At 39.8% G+C, this 19,680-nt stretch overlaps 1 protein-coding gene across 5 annotated transcripts; it reads left to right on the forward strand.

The window, feature by feature from the left end:
• The first annotated feature begins 2,150 nt into the window (after window positions 1-2,150).
• Window positions 2,151-11,146, forward strand: MTFR2 (mitochondrial fission regulator 2). Of its 5 annotated transcripts, none has more exons than XR_005955365.1 (9): window positions 2,151-2,246; window positions 2,811-2,942; window positions 3,283-3,387; window positions 3,614-3,738; window positions 5,706-5,920; window positions 6,928-7,228; window positions 8,595-8,781; window positions 10,307-10,468; window positions 10,571-11,146. XR_005955365.1 is itself a non-coding variant. In XM_041470116.1 (9 exons), the coding sequence occupies exons 1-8, from the start codon at window positions 2,181-2,183 to the stop codon at window positions 10,403-10,405; spliced, it is 1,230 nt and encodes a 409-aa protein (XP_041326050.1). In that variant the 5' UTR covers window positions 2,151-2,180; the 3' UTR covers window positions 10,406-10,441; window positions 10,571-11,146. The 5 variants fall into 5 exon arrangements, 4 of the variants coding, with proteins under 4 accessions (XP_041326050.1, XP_041326051.1, XP_041326048.1 ...); XM_041470116.1 differs by having other exon boundaries at window positions 10,307-10,441; XM_041470117.1 differs by having other exon boundaries at window positions 10,307-10,419.
• Window positions 11,147-19,680: the final 8,534 nt, after the last annotated feature.

Raw genomic sequence — 19,680 nt, forward strand, 5'->3', positions numbered from 1 at the left:
GATTGTCAGGGTCTGTGTGTCACAAGGCAGTACAATTCCTGCAAGACAAGGCAGATTTAAAGTTTGTACTTCAGCTGAATATCCAAGGAGATCTGGTAGAGATTGCTCTGGTAATGGCATTTGATCCTACAAACCTGTCTAGAGGTTAGATGATAAAAATCCATTTTTTTACAATCCCTAATTTCATTGTAGTTTATCAGAAATGTAATTTGATTACAGAACACACTATGACAGCCACTAACATTTATTTAAATAAGCTAATTCAAATTAAGAGTTAATGTAGTCAAAGATGCAAGTTGCAGTCTGTCTCTGAGAGATCTGTAAGAAACAAAGTGAGAGAGGAGTTCACTTTTTTAATCCAAGTCTGATGCTTCAGCACTTGTCTTTTGACATGAACAGTGAATTTTCACTGCTAAGAAAAAACATTTGTGAGGCTTTCACTTGGTGCTGCTAAGGTAGTTGTATGAGCTGTGAATGGAATTTCAGTGCATTTCGCATTTCTCTTGTTAAAAGGTGAAGACCATCACTGGTGGTACAGGGGAGAAAACGGTGTAGACATTATGCTGGTATAAAATGTTTAACTATCTTTTGAATTTAGCTACTCATTCTGACTCGCTGCTCTCCAGCAATGAAGCACTTCTTAAGGACACCGTGCAGAGATGAAGTGGATTCGCAGAGTTTGAACTGATCCCTGCAGTTCAGATAAAATCAGGCATACATTTTACCAGGCAAAAAAAAAAAAAAGGCCACCAACCAACATGGAATCCAGTAGCTGAACTATTTGTACAGTGTCCATTTAGTTTCTTGGTTTGGAATTAAATGTCACATCCTCTTCCCTCCCAGGAACAATCAGGCATTACTGTAACAGTGGGCAGCTACATAAGAGTAAAGCTTTCCTGCAATTGTTTTGCTAGTACTTCAAAAGGAGAGTGATCCCTGAGCTTTGGCTCAGCTCCAGAGGTACAGCAGCAGCATTAAGCCCTGTGTCACTTCTAGTTTTTTAAAGCTGGCCTGTCATGAGATGCTTTTGTTCAGATTGTGCAGGTCCCTTCTGGACTGTTCAGAGCTGTACCTGCTGACTTGACTTGAAGCATTTCTGTAGAGTTCCCAACTGCACCTCTCATTCGGTGCAGCTGGTTACTGGTGCTGCAATGAAACTAAATTGCCTCGGTTTTGCTGCTGCTTGAGAGACCCTGTCTCTTCCTGGCTTTCCACTAGAGCTGTGTGTTCCCATTTCTTTAAGGCAAACATTGTAGTACAATTTTTCTAAATATCCATTAAATAAATATCCATTCTACCCTTTCTCTCCTCAACCTTAAACCTTCCTAGTCCCCTGAACCAGCTGTATGCTGTTACTGCAGTGTGTATTACCAGTACTGCTACTCCTTTGGTCTTAGAGAATGGATCCACCTGACATGGATAACAGTAGCCAGCAATGCTGCTGTAAGAACTCCAGTACTAACAATAGGAACACCGACTGCACAGACGAGGGAAGGTGATCTCCAAGCATGGACCGCATAGCTGGAGGAAAAGGATATGTCTTCTCTTAGAAGCACTTTTAGCACTGCTGACTTTCTTGAAGTTTTCAATTCTTGAGGAAAACAGTAGAAATCTTATAAAGATGAAGGCAGTGCAAGATGAAAGAGCAAGTGCAGAATTTCAAAGCCAGGTTTTGAAGTGAAGTCAGTGTAGTCAGGTGTTACTGGGCAGTTGTTGCATTGAGGGTACTTTGTGCATTTGTTTTAGGTCTGTGAATGAAGTAGTTACGAGTCTGCTATATAGAAGACCTGAACCATATCAGTGTAGCTCCTTACCGTTAATTCAGTGAGTTAACAGGCTCTGGTGCATTTCTTCTGTTGCTGCGGCCTGTGTTCGCAGAGGCAGAAGCTGCCTTTCTTTGAGTACAGTTCCTTGGTCAGCGCGAGCTGGCCGCGGTGCGCCATAGTCCACGCGCCTGCCCTCATTCCCGGGAGCGCTCCCTGGGAAGCGGGGCGGGCCCGGGCAGCGCGGCGTTCAAACCGCTCCTCCCGACACCCCCCGCGACGGGCCCGCCCCGGCGCTCATTGGCTCTGCCGCGGCACTGCCTGCTTCCTATTGGCGGGGCTGCCGCCGTGCCCCGCCCCCAGCCGCGGGTGGTGCGGGCGCAGGCGGCTTCGCTCGGGGCGTGGTCCCCGCCCTCCATGGCGCTGCTGCTGCTGCAGCTCCTGCGGCGGCTGCTGCGCTACCTCGGCTGGCCGCACCACCAGGTGGGACCCCGCGGCGGCTGCCTCCGCCCGGAGAGCCGCTCGGGCGGGGCGTCTCGCCTGCAGCCGCTTGGCTCGGCGGAGGGAGGGAAGGTCGGCACCGCGGACGGTAGGGCGGCTTCAGCGCCCGCCTTGCCCGCAGCCGGGCTTGTTGGAAGACGCTGCCCGCACGGGGGGACGCGTGGGGTCGCTGCCCTGACACAGCCGGTCAAGTGGCGCTTCTTGCCCTGTAGTGAACGTAACAAAGCCAGTGGTGTTGGCTGCTCGTGCTCTGCTGTTTCAAATGAAGGGCCCCGTTCCGCTGCCCCAGTAGCGCTAGTGCCGTGTGTTCGGAGCCGGAGCGGAGCGGCGGGGAAGCTGGAGGAGGCGCTGGTGCCGTGCCAGGGCTGGTGCTGGAGCGTGCGGTCCTGGGCAGCTCCTCTGGGCGCTGCTGCGGCTTGTGCTTCTGAGATAATCCTAGCCTTGGTGGTGGGAAAACAACGGGTATCTCCAGGAGTGCTGATTTGCCTGAGCTGCCCTCATCACTTTCTGGTTCCGTTGTTGGAAGCTGTTGGTTTTTTTTGACAGGCAGCGTTTTTTGAAATTCACGTGTTTGGCAGCAGTATCAGCCGTGCTCTCGGGACATGCCTTCCTTCAGCAGTCTCCTCAGGAAGGCATTTCCAGCAGTTATATGCTGTCATAAGGAAGTATCAGGCCAAGGTATGTTAAATTTATTTCACTGTTTGCTAATTGTTCTTTCCCAAGACTTACGCAGCTGCATGTAGTTAATTAAATGAGCACTTTTGTCAGTATCTCAAGATATTTGCCTTTGTACGTCTTCAAAATATTCGGTCTTTTGGCAGTGTTTTAGATACTGTCATACCAGTGAAGGCCTCTTTGGACTTTCAGCTTGAGGAGAGCACTGAAAAGTTAGGTTAACCAAACTGCATTATATTTAATTACCTGTAATGTGGAATAATGAAATAACTTAGATTGAAGTGAGATTAAGAACTGGGGCTTTGATCTTGCTTCTCAGGTTCAAAGGTTTTCTGCTTTTTAGGTCACATCTGTTTGCCAAAAAAAAGAATACGGATCTACTCGAAGTGTTGTCCGTAGACTTGGGACAATTCTTTCCTTGGAGCCCTACCCCAGACCTTATTTTCAAGTAAGAAATTTATTGTCATGTGTATACTTCGCCTGTTTGTATTTTCTTGTTTCTTAATTTGATGATAAGTTTCCTCTTCTTTTTAGCTTGTGTAATTGTGTGGTGCATCCCATTCAACTTCATTATAGCACTGTTTAAAAATTCCTTTTTGCTGAGACCAGCACCTTCAGTATGTGCTCAATCCAGTTTCCCTTCATACTTTTTTTTTGGCATTCTTTGTTTTTAGTTTGTTCAAGACCCAAGTCCATTGGGTTATGATGAACAGAGCGCAGCTCCAGCTCCTGTGGCTCCATCACTTGCTGATGTCCTGTGGGTAGCAAATGATGAAGGACAAGCATGTACTAGACTTAGGTAAGTAAAAGTGTAAAAAGGAATAAAAGAAATAACTTTTGCTTTCTCTATGATGCATGATTATGTCTTTATCCTTATTTTCCTTTATTCCTAACCTTTTCTTGGAGACATTATGAGCTTTTGGATTTGGGGCGGGAGTGAGGGCACTTCCTCCTTACCTGAAGATTATGACTATGTAAAGGATTCTTTTCTGAAAGATTTCTGAAATTGAGTCTCTTCTTTTCTCTTCATAGTAGTATGTCAGGTGCATTACTGGTGCTTTAAATGATACTCACTTCCAAGGTATTTTGTGCAGGAGGGAGCTGGTTGTTGCAGTATACTGTAAGACTATTCCTGTCTTTATCCTTCTAGTTTACAAGCTGTTTGATAAACTTCATAAACTGGAAAACAAAAAAAAATATTTAAATGTCTCCTTTTGGCTTTGATTTTTACAGTGCCATGTGTAAGCCTTGTTGGCTGCTTTAATGAAAAAACAAACATAATTATTTTAAAATTTTTTAATTATTTTTGATATAATTTATATAAATGTTTCTAGATTTTTGAGGGTTGAAAGAAAATATTTTTACAAATTACAAAATATTTCAGGTAGTGTGAAATGACAAATTGTCTAAGAATTTGCAGACACAAATAGTATACAAATTTTGTCTTTTTTTTTCTGCTAGAGAAGAAATAGGAAGCTGTCTTGCTGTTCTTCTAAAGATCTGTTCGAAATCAGAGGATGAGTTAGAGCCAGAAGCAAGATTAAAATGTGCATGCTTGTGTTGTCTTGTACTGCATCAGTATAGGACAGTGTAATTCTTCATACTGGCATTTGTTTTGTGTGTGGCCTTTGTGGTACTTGCCAGTAATGAAAATACAAGAAACTGATGAATTCAAATGACACCCTTTTCCTTGGAGAAGTTGGATACAGTGTGTTTCATAATTGTTAAATTATTAAAGTTTGTTTTTAACAGCTGTAAAATAGCAGAAGAACAAGAACATTGTTGAAAGAACAAAAAAATCCTGGCTTGTTTTGTCCTGCTCGTGCTGTTCTTTAGCTGGCCAGATTCACAGAATGATGATAGTTCATTCTTTTGTTGTTTCCATTCTTTGTTCCTCCTCCTCCTCTGGCTCTGTGCGATGTTTTTCAAGAACAACTATTCTAACTGATATCTTTTCCTTCTCAAGCAGTGTTTATAGCAAGGGGGTTTTGGCAAATCAGAAAGCAGTGCTTCAGGTCTGATTTGAAGTAAAAGGATGTTTAAAATAAGGGAAAAGGTCTGGGCTTTTTTTCCCATCAAAGCTTAGTGCATCTTAAATGAATCAGGTAAATTTAATTTCTTTCTGTGTTTCATAATGAAATTCTGGTAGTTTGATTTTATACTTATATTTTAAGTTTATTTCTGCAGGCACAGACTTGAAACAGTTTTTTAAATTAAAACCCGAGACAGCACAATTTTCTAATGCTGTCTTTGGTTATAGGAGCTTACAGAGGGTGAGATTCTTGTTCTGTGAGTCTGTATGGAACCTTATTATTTTCAAGTACATTTTCTGAAAGATTGTAACTACTTTGCTGCTGGCAGTGTTCATCTTAGAGTTTGATAAATTACTAAAATTTCTTAAGCCTAATTAAGTGATCATTATTCTTTGCCTCTCCTGCCTTTCATGTGGTAAGAAGGGAGAGGCACCTTATGGTGTCTATTGAATAATGACAATCCTACTGTATGACTTTATGATGTTTAATTATCCCTGAGTGAATTATCTGACTAATTCTTACGATGACTCTGCAAGGATCTTCATAGTACTTGAGCAGAGGGAGACTTGAAACATTTCACAAGTTATGAGTGGTTAAAAGTGTAGTTTCCTTATATAGTTGGAAAAGTTAGGTCTTGCTGAGTGACAGTAACTTGCTTGAATAGCCCAGGTAGTTTTGAGGTTTCCATTGTTGGCTGAACCTTTTGAAACTGTGTCTTTTTTTTGCTTTGTAGGACTGAATTGAGGAGAAGAGAGAAAAGTGCAGCTCCTCCTGATCCATATCCACGTTTGGATTCAATACAGTGCATTCCGAAAAACTGTGCACAAAAAGTCGGTGTTGATCAAGCAGCACTCCAGAAAATTTCTGCACTTGAAGATGAGCTGACTTTTCTTCGTGCTCAGATTGCTGCAATTGTTTCAGTGCAGACCCTGGGAAGTGTTCCTTCACGTAAGCCCTTCTGAGTTGAAGCAAAGCAGTGTTTCTTTTTTTTGCTCTAGAGCTTGCCATGTCTGATATTGGTAGAGAACATATTTAACTTCTCTAACTGAAGATACGCCAACTAAATTTACTAGATAAAATATTTTGTTTTTCTTTTTGCTATTTGGTGCACACTCTGTCTTCTATTTTGTGGTCTATTTGCCGAGTTCAAATGCAATTGATCCTGAGTACTCTTCATACTAATTTCCTCGTTGGTGAGGGAGTTCAGCAACATTCAGCCTATCTATAGGCTGCTAATAACTGTTTTAAAAAGTTACAGATTTTGTCCATTTGGGATTTCGCACTGTTTCTAACAAATTATTAAAATGTATAGAAGAAGAATTCTAAGTCAGTCTGGTTGGGGCTTTAACAAAAACAAATGCTACAGACAGATGTATCCTTGGTCTCCAATATGCACCTCTGACTTGTGACCTCTTTTTTTTCCTGGTAAGTTTTGAGTCTCAGTTGTCTTACTTGCAGACCAACCCCACTGTGGCTGCTGAAGTACTTGGACTGGTGTGAGGTAGTTACTTTTGTGTAGCATTGTGCTGCACTTCTGTGATTCAGCTGTTCTGTTGGGTCTTCTCTGTCTCTTCTCCATTGCAGTCAGTACTGTAATCTGATTTACATGTTTTGTGGTTATATTTTACTTCATGTAGGTTATTGTAACCTCTAGACCATTGATCACTGTATATAGCAGCATGCTGCTTTGCTGATTTATTTAGTGCCTAGGTTGAAGACACAAGAAGTGAAAATCAGAGCAGCGCAAGACACCTCAGACTCATTACTTTATGTATTCTGAGTTTGTGGGTTTGAAGTAATGTTCTTTGTTTTAAGTTTAGTTCTTCTGTGTTGTAATGTGCAAGGTGTCTAAAAAAAAGACTGCTTTCAGAGGGCAGTCTTATCTTGACTTAAAACTGATTAATTATCCCAGATGTTAATATATGTTGTTGTTTTTCTTCTCTAACTGTATGCAGAAGCCTTTAAAACACTCAGCACTCCAGATGGATTTCACCCATTGCCAGCCATGACTTCTACGCCATTGTCCGTCTCTCACAATCACTTTGTAATTCCCTCGCCTCCTCCACTTCCTTCTGGTGCACCATCTGGTGTTGATGCTAGTAATTCTGCACTGGAACTTATCAAACAACGCCGAGCTGCAAGAAACAGTGATTCAGCTGCAGCTAACAGTACTGATCACCAGAGGACAAAGAACTTTCCCAGTATGATGGATGTTTTGAAAGACCTTAACAAAGTTCAGTTGCGAGCTGTTGAGAGGTAGGTTGGATTGGATGTGGATCTCAGCAAGTCAAGGCTATCTAAGCATCAGCAGCACTTCAGTAGCACCAGAGAGCACCAGTCATTTAAAGAGCAGCTACTGCTGGCAAACTCAGGTTGGCAGCTTCTGAATTCAGAGCCTGAAATGTAAGATACTTGTGACATGGCTTTTAGATGCATTTAAAACATGCTGACTAACATGCAGCATTTTAAACTGCTGTGCTGCTTCAGTATGCAAATCTCAGGTTGGTGTGGGGAGGTGAGAGGTCGCTTACAGGATTGCATGCACAGGCACAGGAAACTGATCCAAAAAAATAACCCTTTTGGATTCACGGATCCAAAGTTTCCTCAGGGAAACTTTATAAAACTACTGTTAGCATACTCAAAATATTCTGATTCAAGCTTTGAAGTGTTTACAAAAGCATGTACTGTATCTTTTATTGAAAATGTTTCATAAATTTGTATTTAGTAGTTGAATAGTGCAGTATTCAATAGGATTATAAATATTTTTAGTGGTCAGCTGTTTTGATGGTAAAGTGCAGTTGATTTGTAAAAAAAATATTTTACTAAAGACTTCAGTACCTCTTCTAGTCTCTGCTGTGCTAGGTATAATAGAGATTGCACCTTCAGGATTCTTTTTTGAACTTCTTGGACTGAAAAAGTAAGAAAAAACTGAGCCTGTTTTGAAGCTCTCAGTGTGGGAAGAATGTCACTTGGCAAAACTTATTGCATTCTCATTTCAACATTTTCTTAACTGTGAGCTTCATCCCTGAAAATGAATAGAAAAAAACTTGGGCAAATAATTTGCATGCAAATCCAAAGCATGTCTTTATGCTTTTGATGACATTCTCACAGTAAATAAAGCAAATATAAAATGCACTTAGATAAACCTTTGTCTTTCCTTTATATATGGTTTTTTCTCTATAATTCCATGTATGAAGAGTGAAGAAAATTAGATATTCAGGTTGTCAGGTTTAACATCTTGAGCAGGGGCATAATTAGCCGGAAGTGGTAGCTTGTATGTCCAAAATGCTTTCTGGATTTAGGCATCTACACGTGTTCTGAAGTAGAGCTTAACTGAGTAATGAATAATTTATATTTTTGGGGGGAGTAATGATGATCAAAATTGTTACAGTCTTTCTGACGGTAGTTTAATGTGTTTTCAGGCTAAGAATGTGGCTGACAAGTTGTTGGGTGTAATTGTATCAGTTGTATTTGATGAATTGCTTTAACGTTACAGCAGCATTACTTGTGTAACCAGGGATTTATAGAATAGGGTGTTTATGGAAGTTGTGCCTCTAGATTCTGGATTAGTCAGCACAGGATTAGGGTCAGGAGACAATAACTTTTTTGTTGTCATTCATAGGTCTCCTGGAGGTACCCCTCTTTCTAGACCCAAAAAGATGCAAAGTTCAGATTGGGATCCGGTTGCTGTACTAACTCACGCTCTAAAGCAGAAGTTTGCACATAAAAATTATGATGAAGACGATTCCCTGGACAAAGAAAATAATTCCTTTGATAGCTCTCCATTTTCTAGTCCTGAGGTGCCTGTGGTATGTTTTTATATAAGAATGAGTGTTTGTATTCTTGAACTGACTGCTGTTTTCATAGATACTTGCAGAGTTTTCACAAGCCTAGAATGTCTCCACAATTTTTTTAGCCATCACCCTAGGTAGTTATTTTCTTTAAAGTATAATCAAAGTAGAAAATCTCAAATAAATTTGGGTGGATTTAGACTGATAAATGCACTTCTAGGTGTGCAAAGAAAAAAAAACTTAGAAGACTGATTTTTAAAAATTCATGTCATAGTTGGTTGAACTATGGACCGTAGCTTGATGGTACCTGGCAGGTATCCATGCATAGAAACTGTGTGTCTAAGTAGTTATTGATTAATTTTTCAAATAAGGGTATTAGGGAGGTACAGAAAGGTCTGACTAATACACCCTAACTGCTCAGAAATGAAAATAAATGCATAGTCTGTATTATTTTCCTTTGAGTGTAGTTTCCACACAGTTTGAATCTTTATCCAAAATGAGTTTTGATACTGTTGTAAAGCCTATGAAGAATACAGTTTTTCCTAGGAATAAAGAAATGGTAGAGCCATTGGACTCGGGTGGTTCTGAGCACTGATTTCTGCATATCAGCCTGTGCCAGCTACCTCAGCTTATACAGTCCAGCAGTGCTGTTTTGTTGGGTTTTAGGCATTTCCACAAACCTCAGAACTGCTCAGATGGGATGGATAGAAATAGATGGCACTAATTTAAACTGTGTCTCTCTGCTTAGCAATTGTGTCTTTCTATTGTAAGAGTGAGAGAAAAGATTTGGGCTGTGGCATTTTTTACCCTAATTGAGGGAAATAGTAATGGAGAACATACAGTGGAAATCCAGATATTCTTAGATATTCTTTGGAAGCTGCTCTTATGTGTGGCTAGCTGTGTGGCTGAAAGCTTCTGAAAAACTAATGTGTGTGTTCCTCTTTGTCGCTGTAATGATTTGATTTGATTTGATTTTTCAGCTGCCACAAGGATTTTCCAAGCTAAATGTAACATATATTTGATGGACTGTAGTGTGTCAACAGTACCTGGTGCAGTCTTAATAAATTTCTTTGACTTTCTCTTTTCCCCCAAAGGAGAAATTAAAATGTCCTAAAAATAACCATGCTGGTATTTTTGATGCTGCAGACTATTGCACTGCATAGCTGACATACCTGATTTTAGATAAAAAGATCAAAACTAGCTCCTGGAGCAGCTTGTATATGGAATAGCTTTTGTTCCAGGATCTGACAGCTGGATTTTAAAGTTCTGGAAGACAAACTGCTTAAGGCCAGCATGTTCAGGAGTAGATACAAAAAGATGGATTTTTTTCTGGTTGAAGCAGAATAATCTTACAAGTTTGTAACCAAGCCATTAACTGTTGAGTGTTGTGAAGAATGGATGCACTTAAACCAGTTGCACAGACTTACTTTTTTATTCTTTCTAGGCTGAGAGAAGTGCAACAACTCTTCCAAAATGTTTTTCTTGTAAACATCTTTTTATTCAGTTTCTTGGGTATAATTTTAACTTTGTCTCTGCTCTTCAGGTTGGGCGCTGCAGTCTGAAGCCAAATGCAAAACCCAGCCTTACAGGAACTGATGGAGTTAAGCAGATGCCAGCATGGAAAGCGAGAGCTCAGATATAGTGGAGACTTGCAAGGAAAGTTCAGTGTGTATAAGTGGTGGGTCTATTTTGAAACTGCTGTAAGGTGCTGTAACATGTTATTCCAGAACATGCCTTTCCTATGCTGTTGAAGTTTGGGTGTTGTAGGGTTTGTAAAATTACCTCTTCCTTCTCTTTGGTTTCTCAGTAGCCAGACTTGTGAATGTGATGCTTTTCCAAGAAGCACAGAACAGAGAGAAGGCTTCTGTTGCTATGGAGCAGTGCCTTTGGAACCTGGGGAATCCAAGAAACCAGTGTGGGGAGTGGAAAAATAAAGATTTATTGCTGTGGGAGCTGAGGTATATGCTCTGTTTGCACTCCAGTGTAAATAACAAGGAAGGGTAAACTTTTTGTAAGTGTGTTATAACTGCTGTATATAATTGTAATACTTTTTCATGAGAGTGGCATAGTTGCCTTGGTTTTCTTCACAGTTTACTGATGTAACTCCTTATTCCATGTGCAAACAGTTTTCTAATTTATTTTGAGTCAGGAGATGAACTTTCATATTTGTGGAACTTTGTGCTGTGAGTAAACAGCAGGTAGTCTATTAAATGCCTGTAATATGGGGGAGTTGCATTCTGAGGTAGAAAAGACCATGCAGAGAGATTTTCTTGCGCACAGTCTAAATTCCATATGTAATTAAATATTAATTTCTGTCTTGGCATGTGCATGTGGACTCAGTTTTGTTCATGAGAGCTTATAAAATAAAATTGCCTTTATATTGTAGATGTGTGTGGTAGTGGCCTTTTGTGTTGCAGACTCTTGTATCTTAGGAACTGATTATATTAGACAAGTTCTTAAATTGCATTATCTAAAACTAATTAAAGAACAACCTGTATTTTTTCCTACCAGAGTAGGAATAACTTAATGAAGCCCCTTATTTACAAATTTATTATGATCCACTGCTTTCAGGAGCTGGTTTCATCTAATCCTTTGTCTAACAATCCTGATGTATAAAACCCAAATCCTGTCAGACTGTTGAATGTATCCCTTATATCTCATGTGTCTTCTATTTTGCTGCTCACTTACATGGAGAAGATTGACAGCTGCATCCCCTCTTACTGCTGAGTCTTATTTGCACAGTTGTAAGCATTTAGTATGCAAATACCATACTTGCATTTTGGTTAAAAAAAAATTATCTTTTGACTAAAACTGGAGCTTAATTCATTTGATATATTATGCTTCTAAAACTAAATCCTCTAGACATTTTTTTCTGGATTATATCTGGATTTAGTAATTATTGAACTTGATCGTATTCTCCCATTCCTTGATGGTCCGTAACAGTTTGGCCTTCACTTTCTTCCAAAGTAAGCATTTGCTTCTTTCTTTACCTAAACTTGACAATTGCTGTGAAATCTGTACAGAATATTCAGCTCAGCCCCATACTTGATCATTTTACCCTCTTCCATCAAAGCTCCTCATTGTCTTTTGTCTGCTGCACTGCTCTCTGCTGTACAAGAGCAGCAGGCAGTGACAGTGAAGGAAGTCCATGCGGTGTCTGCTGAGGAGGACACGCAGGCAGTGAACATAAGGGCTATGAATTGGCTCCCTCTTGCTCAGTATCTGCAGTGCAGTGAGTGCAAGGGATGTCCGGGTTTATATCAGCGTTCCTAGATCCAGGGGGTTTCCGAGATTGTGGCCCTGCTGTTGTGACTGACAAGCAGGATGGAATTCCTTCTTTGAGAGACTGAATTGTGTGCAAAGCCATATGGTAGTTAAATCAGTTGCTTTATGTGACCAACAGTTTCTTTTCATGAAGAACAATTATTTTGGACTCCTTTTGCAATTTCTCTGTTCTCCCCAGAGTTCGTGATTTAACTACAAGTTAGGCCAACAGGAGCAGTGAGAATTTTGACTTTGAAATTGTCTTTTCATTTTCGAAGGGACTTCTGAGAAATTTCTCAGTACCTCTTAACACAATAATCTAGTGTCAGAAGCATCTGCAAATTTTAGTGAGCTGTGTGACCCTTTTGGTTGTTGGATACTGTCTGATTTTTGTCATCTTGATGTGAATTGCAGTGATACAGTTTATAACTGATCTGCTCCCTTAGGGAAAAGAATAAGTAGTGGACCATGTGATTTTTTTTTTTTCCCACCTACACATGTTACAAGAACAGATTATTTTATGTAGTTCCAGATGTAAACAAGTCTGTGGGTGGTGTCTGGTAACATCTGACAGTTTTTAATATCAAAAAGTTGGAAAGCTTAGCAAAAGTTAGTAATGAAAAGTTCTATCACTCGTTGCAGAGATTTTTCTCAGCTTTGTCATCTTATTTTCTTTGACTAAAACTTCTTTATCAACAACTAGGAAGCTGCTTTAGATTCTCTGAAGCTTCCTGTTCCCACCTAAAATCCATCCCATGTTTTTCCTACAAATGCTCTTGTTTACATAAGGTCCCTGACCGAATTGGTCAGTCACAATGCAACTCAAGAGCTGTGCTATTGATCTGGGAGAGGAGGAGGAGACTCAGGAGCACGAGTGCTCTATTGGTCTGCTGGCAGACCTTGTGAAAGGTTGTGCCTTCTTATTACTGAAGAAGTCTGAAAAACTTACTCTCCTACCACTCCCAGTGAATTTTTGGGCAGGATGTCTTTCTTCAGGAGGTGCTGAGGTGGTTGCTGGAATGAAAGTTGGTTTTGTTTTTCTACTAGAAAGACTTAAAAAATATGTATATGATATCAAATTTTCTAGATGATAAAATTGAAATGAGTAGATGTTTCAAATGTTTTGAGTAAAAGGGCTAGAAGGAAAAGTAGTCCTTTAAATGCAGTCCTTTAAAAATATTTTTACAGATTTTCTTCTAGGAGATTCTAAATGATTTCTCTATCAGTGAGCTTCCCATTACAATGGGAACTAATGAATAGAATTACCTGACAATTATTGTCAAAATATCACTGCTGACATATTCCTATAATATACCAAACCTGTCCAGATACTACTTTGTGAGAGAGAATTAATATATAATTTCATATGTATTAATCATATTAATATATATTTTATTAATCTATATGCTCTGTATGTGTAGGTACAGAGTTTTTGGATAAAGATAGAGCAGAGAGTATGCAACAGTATTCACTGCCCTCAGTCAATTCTTCTTGATAGGAATTAATTGCATTGTTCTTTAGTCCCACCTAAATAGTAAATTATATATAGGGGTCTTGCAAAAGCCAAACTGACAAAGGGAACCTGCTAGACAAGTTAGCTTTGAGTCACTGACCACATACCTTGGGGAAAGGAAGTTCTACAGGCAAGACTATTGAAACAAATGATGTCCCAGTATTAAGCAAGGGCTGGAGCCAAATTTCATTTCCACTTTATCTGAAATGTATTTGCCACTGATTGTAGGTACCTGGGAGTTATTTATCATCCTGATTCCTCTACCAGGTTATCAGACCCCTATGTTCTTTACCAATACATTTTTCATAGTGACACTGACTTCAGCTACATCTGTATTACCTTCCAGGTTTATCTGAATAATCTATTAATTAATGTGTATAGTATTTTAGGGCATTGTTGCACATCTGTGTGAAATGGAATAGTTTACAGTGAGGAGGGTGCCCTGCTGTGCCTGTTGTGTGCAAAGAAAGAAGGACTGGTGGGTGACGTGATGGTTGGACATCTTGGGCACAGTAATCACAGCGCACTAGTGTTTTCAGTTCTCAGAGAAGTAAGGAGGAGAGTCAACAACTGCTATCCTGGACTTCTGCAGGACAGACTTTGGCCTGGCTAGGAGACTGAGTGAACTTTTTGGGGGCAGTCCCAGAAGGCAAAGGAGTCCAGGAGAAATGGACATTCTTCAAGAACAAAATGCTAGTGGCAGAGGAGGAGGTGATTTCCATGACTGAAAGATGAGCTGGTGGGGAAAACCCATCTGGCTGGGCAGGGAGATTTGGCCTGTGACCTTCGGAAGAAGTGGCAGGCAATTCAGGAAGACTACAAGCTACCTCACCTTTTGTGAGGTAACTCAGGGAGACAATTACAATAGTCAAAGCCCAACTAAAACTTAGGCTGACTACTGCAGTAAAAAAATGTTTCTCTAAATACATTAGTAATGATAGGGAGGCCAAGAAGAAGCTCCATCCTTTTCTGGGTGTGGGGAGAAACATAGTGACAAAGGACCTGGAAGAGGCTGAGGTACTTAATGCCTTTCTTCTGTCATCCTTTAATAGCTAGACCGCTTGTTCCCCAGGTACCCAGCCCCCTGAGCTGGAAGACAGGGGCAGGGAGTGGAATGAAGCCCCCATAATCCAAGGGGAAATGGCCAGTGACTTGCCACCCCACTTGGGCACTCACAAGTTTATGGGGCCAAATGGGGTCCGCTCAAGGGTACTGAGGGAGGTGGTGGAGCTGCTCACTGAGTCGCTTTCAATCATTTATCATCAGTCTTGGCTAACTGGGGACTTGAGTAAAGCTTTTGACAGTTTCCCACAGCATTCTCCTGGAGAAACTGGCCACTCATGGCTTGTACACATGCACAGTGAAAACCTGGCTGGATGGCTGGGCCCATAGAGTTGTTGGTGCATGGAGCTACATCCAACTGGCAGCTGGTCACTAGTGGGATTTCCCAGGAATCAGTTCTGTCTTTATCTCAATGTGGGGATTGAGTATACGCTCATAAAGTTCACATAAAAACTAAGTTGTGTAGAAGTGTTGATCTGCTGGAGGTCAGGAAGGCTCTGCAGAGGGATCTGGACAGGCTGGATCAATGGGCCAAGGCCAACTGTGTGAGATTCAACAAGGCCCAGTGCCAGGTCCTGCCCTTGGGTCACAACAAACCCAGGCAGTGCTACAGGCTGGGGGCAGAGCAGCTGGAAAACCACCTGGCAAAAAAAAGACCTGGGGGTACTGGTTGGCAGTGTCTGAACATGATTCAGTGTGTGCCCAAGTGGCCAAGAAGGCAAATGGCTTCCTGGCCTGTATCAGGAATAGTGTGACCAGCAGAAGCAGGGCAGTGATTGTCCCTCAGTACTTGGCACTGGTGAGGCCACACTTTGAGTTCTGTGTCCAGATTTGAGCCCCTCACTGCAAGAAAGACATGAGGTGCTTGGGCATGTCCTGATAAGGGCAATTTAAGTTCAAAGGTCTGAAGATAAAGCATATAGCTTAACAAGCAGGAATGGGATAGCTGTTGTAAATTATCAATATATAAAGAGGGAAATTTTTCATTATTTCTCAAAACTCTTTGAAGTATGAAGCTGAAGTCATATATTAACAGTCTAGCAAAAGTCTATATTAACAGTATAGCAAAACCAACCAGGTATGTTATAGTTGCATAGAAAAGTTTTTGTAAAGAAAGGAAGAATCTTATATAGTTGTAAATAGCGTATGTGTTGGAGTAATTCGAGTTACATAAAAGGAAACGTGACATGAATGAATGCTTGTGTATGTTTGTGTAAATTATTCTGCTTTTGTTTCTTGCGAGTTAGCCAAATGTGAAAGGCATGATCTGGAAGGGTCTTTGACAGGCGTGCTGTTTGTAGATTTTTCAGTGGTTTAGAGCAATGTACATCATTTGCCATAGTTATGCCTTGGAACACTTTGTTTGGGAACTCAGTCTTGAATTGTGGTGCTAGTTTTCGCAATATCTAAAACTGTATTGTGAATAAAGGCTAAAGATGACAGCTGTCCTACTTCAGAGAAATTTGGCATATTTCTGTTGGCACAGAAATTTGTCAGTATTATTTGGCTGGATTATTTACAAATTTTGATTATAATAATCAAAAGGCCCTTCTTTTAGTATTCATTATTTTCCCCAATAATCCTGTCATCAGGACCTCTCCTTCTGAAGTGGAGAGTTGAATAATTTTTTTTTTTTTTTTTTGCACATTGAAAGAACAACAACATGGTGCTTTTGTTCCAGCTGTGTTTCTAGACCTCCTTACGTTTTAATTTTTGGTTACATTTTCATTCAGCCTGAAAAGCTAAAGTAGGCCTTAAAGGCAAATTATTTATGTATTTTAGGAGGAGTGTTCAGGCTTTCATTGTCATTGGCATGGATGTATTCTTACCTTTTGTTTAAGGCTAATTTCAGGCATTTGATTTCAATGGGGCACAGAAGCAAAAGCAGCAGTCTAAATTCTCTCTAGGTAACAGAGACATGGCAGTACAGTCTGCAGGGGTGGAGCTGGCACTGATTGCTTCAAACTCCTGATCAGCTAAAAAATGTCTTAGATTAAAATTTGAATAGCTCTTAAAATAATTGATACAAATAGTTGTTATATTTTGCAGATGAACTGCATGGGTTGAGCCACAAGAGAGCAGTATCACACCGGGTCTGTGTTGCAAGTCTGAAACGAAAAGAAATTATACTTTGTCAGCATAAAGTCTCACAACAAAATTTGTATCCCTTTATCTTTTTATTTTTGTAGTGGTATACACTAAATTTTAGGGGTAGATGATTTTACCTTATTATCATTATGATGAACTGTATTTGTGTGCACTTGAATTAGTAAAAAGTCAACACCTGGCTCATTTATTCTCTTTACAAAATGAAGCTGCTACTTCATTTTCTGGGAGAACAGGCTGAAAATTTTATGTGGTGAGTTAGAGAAGAGCTTGACCTGGCAGTAATTTTTTTTTCTGAAAAAAATATCCTCTTTATCCCATGTAAAATGGCCGTTGGAGATTTCTCTTTGTGGTCCAGTACACACGTAACTTCTAGCTTGTACCAGTGAAAATATGCTGCTTTTTACTGATTAAAAGTCAAAATGACTATGAGGTATAGAAATTAACTTTTTTTTTTCTTTTAGATGAAACACTATACTGCTCTTCTGTAAACATATGCATTCTTTGCTCCTCACATGTACACGGTGACTTGAACCAGTTTAGGTGCATCCATAAAGCTGGGTATGGGGATGTTTGCAGAGCTGGACAAATTTTAACCTTCAGTAGTGTTATTCTTCGAAGTGTCCACTTCATTCTTGCTGTCTGTGCTTTCTCTTTGGTAGCAAGCATTTTATTTAGTAGGAAAAGTTAAACCTGATTGATTGTTCCCACTTCTCTGTTTCGCTTTGTAGTTCTTGTGCCATAACACAGCAGCTGTGTTTGCTGGGAGGCAGTTGCCACTGAGCAACAGCTGCTGGCATAAAGGAGCAGTAGGAAAAAAAATTAAAGTAAGCTTAGTTTTAGTTTTTTCCATGTTATTTTTGTCTTATGGCTGTTTGATGCACTGTTACCTTACAGTTTACAGCTGTAAGTATTTGTCCTGTTTTTTCTATAGCGAGAACTGTAAAAATAACTGAAACAGCAGAGGTTTTGTGTTCTACTGCTGAAGCGAGGGGTTTCTGTCCTTTGGGATATTGGGGTTTTTTAATGTGTGTTCTGTTGTTTCTTACTCAATTTTTTCTGTCTGGTATTTTACTCATCATTTTCTAGCAGGTGTTTTTGCTTGACTTGTATACTGTGTTTGACTGTCATCTACTGGGGCAGGCTTGATAAGCCAGGCTGTTTTTAAACTCTTTCTTTGCTTGTATGGAAGTGTTTCTGAAGAGAGGTCAAGCTCAATGTTCTTGATTTTAATTAATTAAGTGGGGAGTTCCTTACCAGCATGTATAGTGGGAAAATAATGTCCAGCTGAGTATTTTGTGATAGTAAAAATAGGTAGTTTGAAGATGTACTTTGGTTTGATTCGGGTGAGATATGAGCTTTATCAACACCTCCTGTTCCTATCTGCTCATTTGACCACTCCAATATTTTTCATTCATTTGTGTTTGCTTCTTCTGTCTGTTTCTCTCATATGCACTGTCTGCATGTATAAGAATTATGTTAAGGCTTTACTAGTTACATTTCTGAGGAGTCTGCTTTTTCAAGACTTCTAGCAAATCCCCAGCCCATTTATTATTTTTCAGTAGTGGCATAGCCTTTTCTTTCAGATTTGAAGAGTATACTTTTTATTTAATATATCAGAACAATGCAGCTGCTAGTGAGACTTATACCAAATAAGTATAACCTAGCTTGTCACTGAACTAATTTTTGATGTTAAATTAGGTTTTTGAGTTCACAAATAAAAGGATATATTGAAGAAACATTGACATAAGGTGAGCAAAATAAACAGAATTTGTGAAATCCTGCTTCGTGCCTTGTGAGCTCTCGGAGCTGTTGCTAGGAGAAGAGCATGGTAACAGTGCTCTAAGCTGGTAGTTGCCTGGGGAACCCAGAGACACTTGTGCTATTTCCACACATCTGTACCAAATCACAGTATTTTTCTTCCATGTACCCCCTTTTTCCTCTTCTCTAGCGTAATAAAAGTTGTGGGGGATCTTGACCACAGGACTAAGTCCTTTGTCATCTTTCAGCATACAAGGTCTCGCAGTCAAGACTTAGCTTTTAAGAAAATGGTGCTTGGCCAGATCTTGACTGAGCACGATAGTGGTGAATAGCTGACCCAATACAGGCTGAGGATGGTGAACATCACACCTGGTAAGGGGCCCTGGAACATTTGTTTGGAAGTTGTTACTGTTCCATTGCTTTAATGTAAGTAAAAGTCTCATTAGGAATTGCATAGATTTTAGAAAAAGTAGAATGTATTAACTTAGGAAAAAACCCAGGATCACCGATTACCGGTGAAGTAATTATTTGATGGAGGAATAAGTTAAACTCTGCTTACTAGAACAAAAAACTTAGAATTGCAGATGGCTAAGCAATTTAAATCTGCAAATTCTGAAGAAGCTGGCTGTCAGGCATATCTTGCCCTTTATGCTTACTTTGAATGAACTTTACAGTAATACGGAAATTCAGAAAATTGTGTAATCTAAGTTTTCTTTGTAAGAAAAGTGAGGTAGGACACATAACTATAGGTTAATTGGCATGTATCAAATCTATGCAAAAAAACCTGTATGATGGTATCCTTTTGCACAGTTGGAAATACTTACATAACAGGACTGATCTCTTGTGACTTTATTGTAAAATAGATGTTTTAATAATCTTTAACAAAAATGATAATCTTTAGCTGCAATAGACCAGTGTAAATTAAAATACAACATTTTTATTACCGACAAAACTAAATGTTAAATGGATGTAGAACTGATTAGCTGGCAGATAATAGTAATCACTGAAAGGAAGTATTTCTACTAAAGATCACAGAGAATGGTACTGGGCTAGTGCCGTTTAATATTTTTAGTAATGAAATAAGTGATAAAATTTGTGGATAATTCAAACCAGAAATTTTGTAGAGAGAAATAATGAAGATGTGAATGATGGCAAAAAGCGACAATGATAGTGCCATAGCAGGTTAGGTCTTCAGAAAGAAAGTACATTCT

This window comes from Pyrgilauda ruficollis, unplaced genomic scaffold (genome assembly GCF_017590135.1).
Source record: "Pyrgilauda ruficollis isolate IOZ18807 unplaced genomic scaffold, ASM1759013v1 scaffold24, whole genome shotgun sequence".
Lineage (NCBI taxonomy): Eukaryota > Metazoa > Chordata > Aves > Passeriformes > Passeridae > Pyrgilauda > Pyrgilauda ruficollis.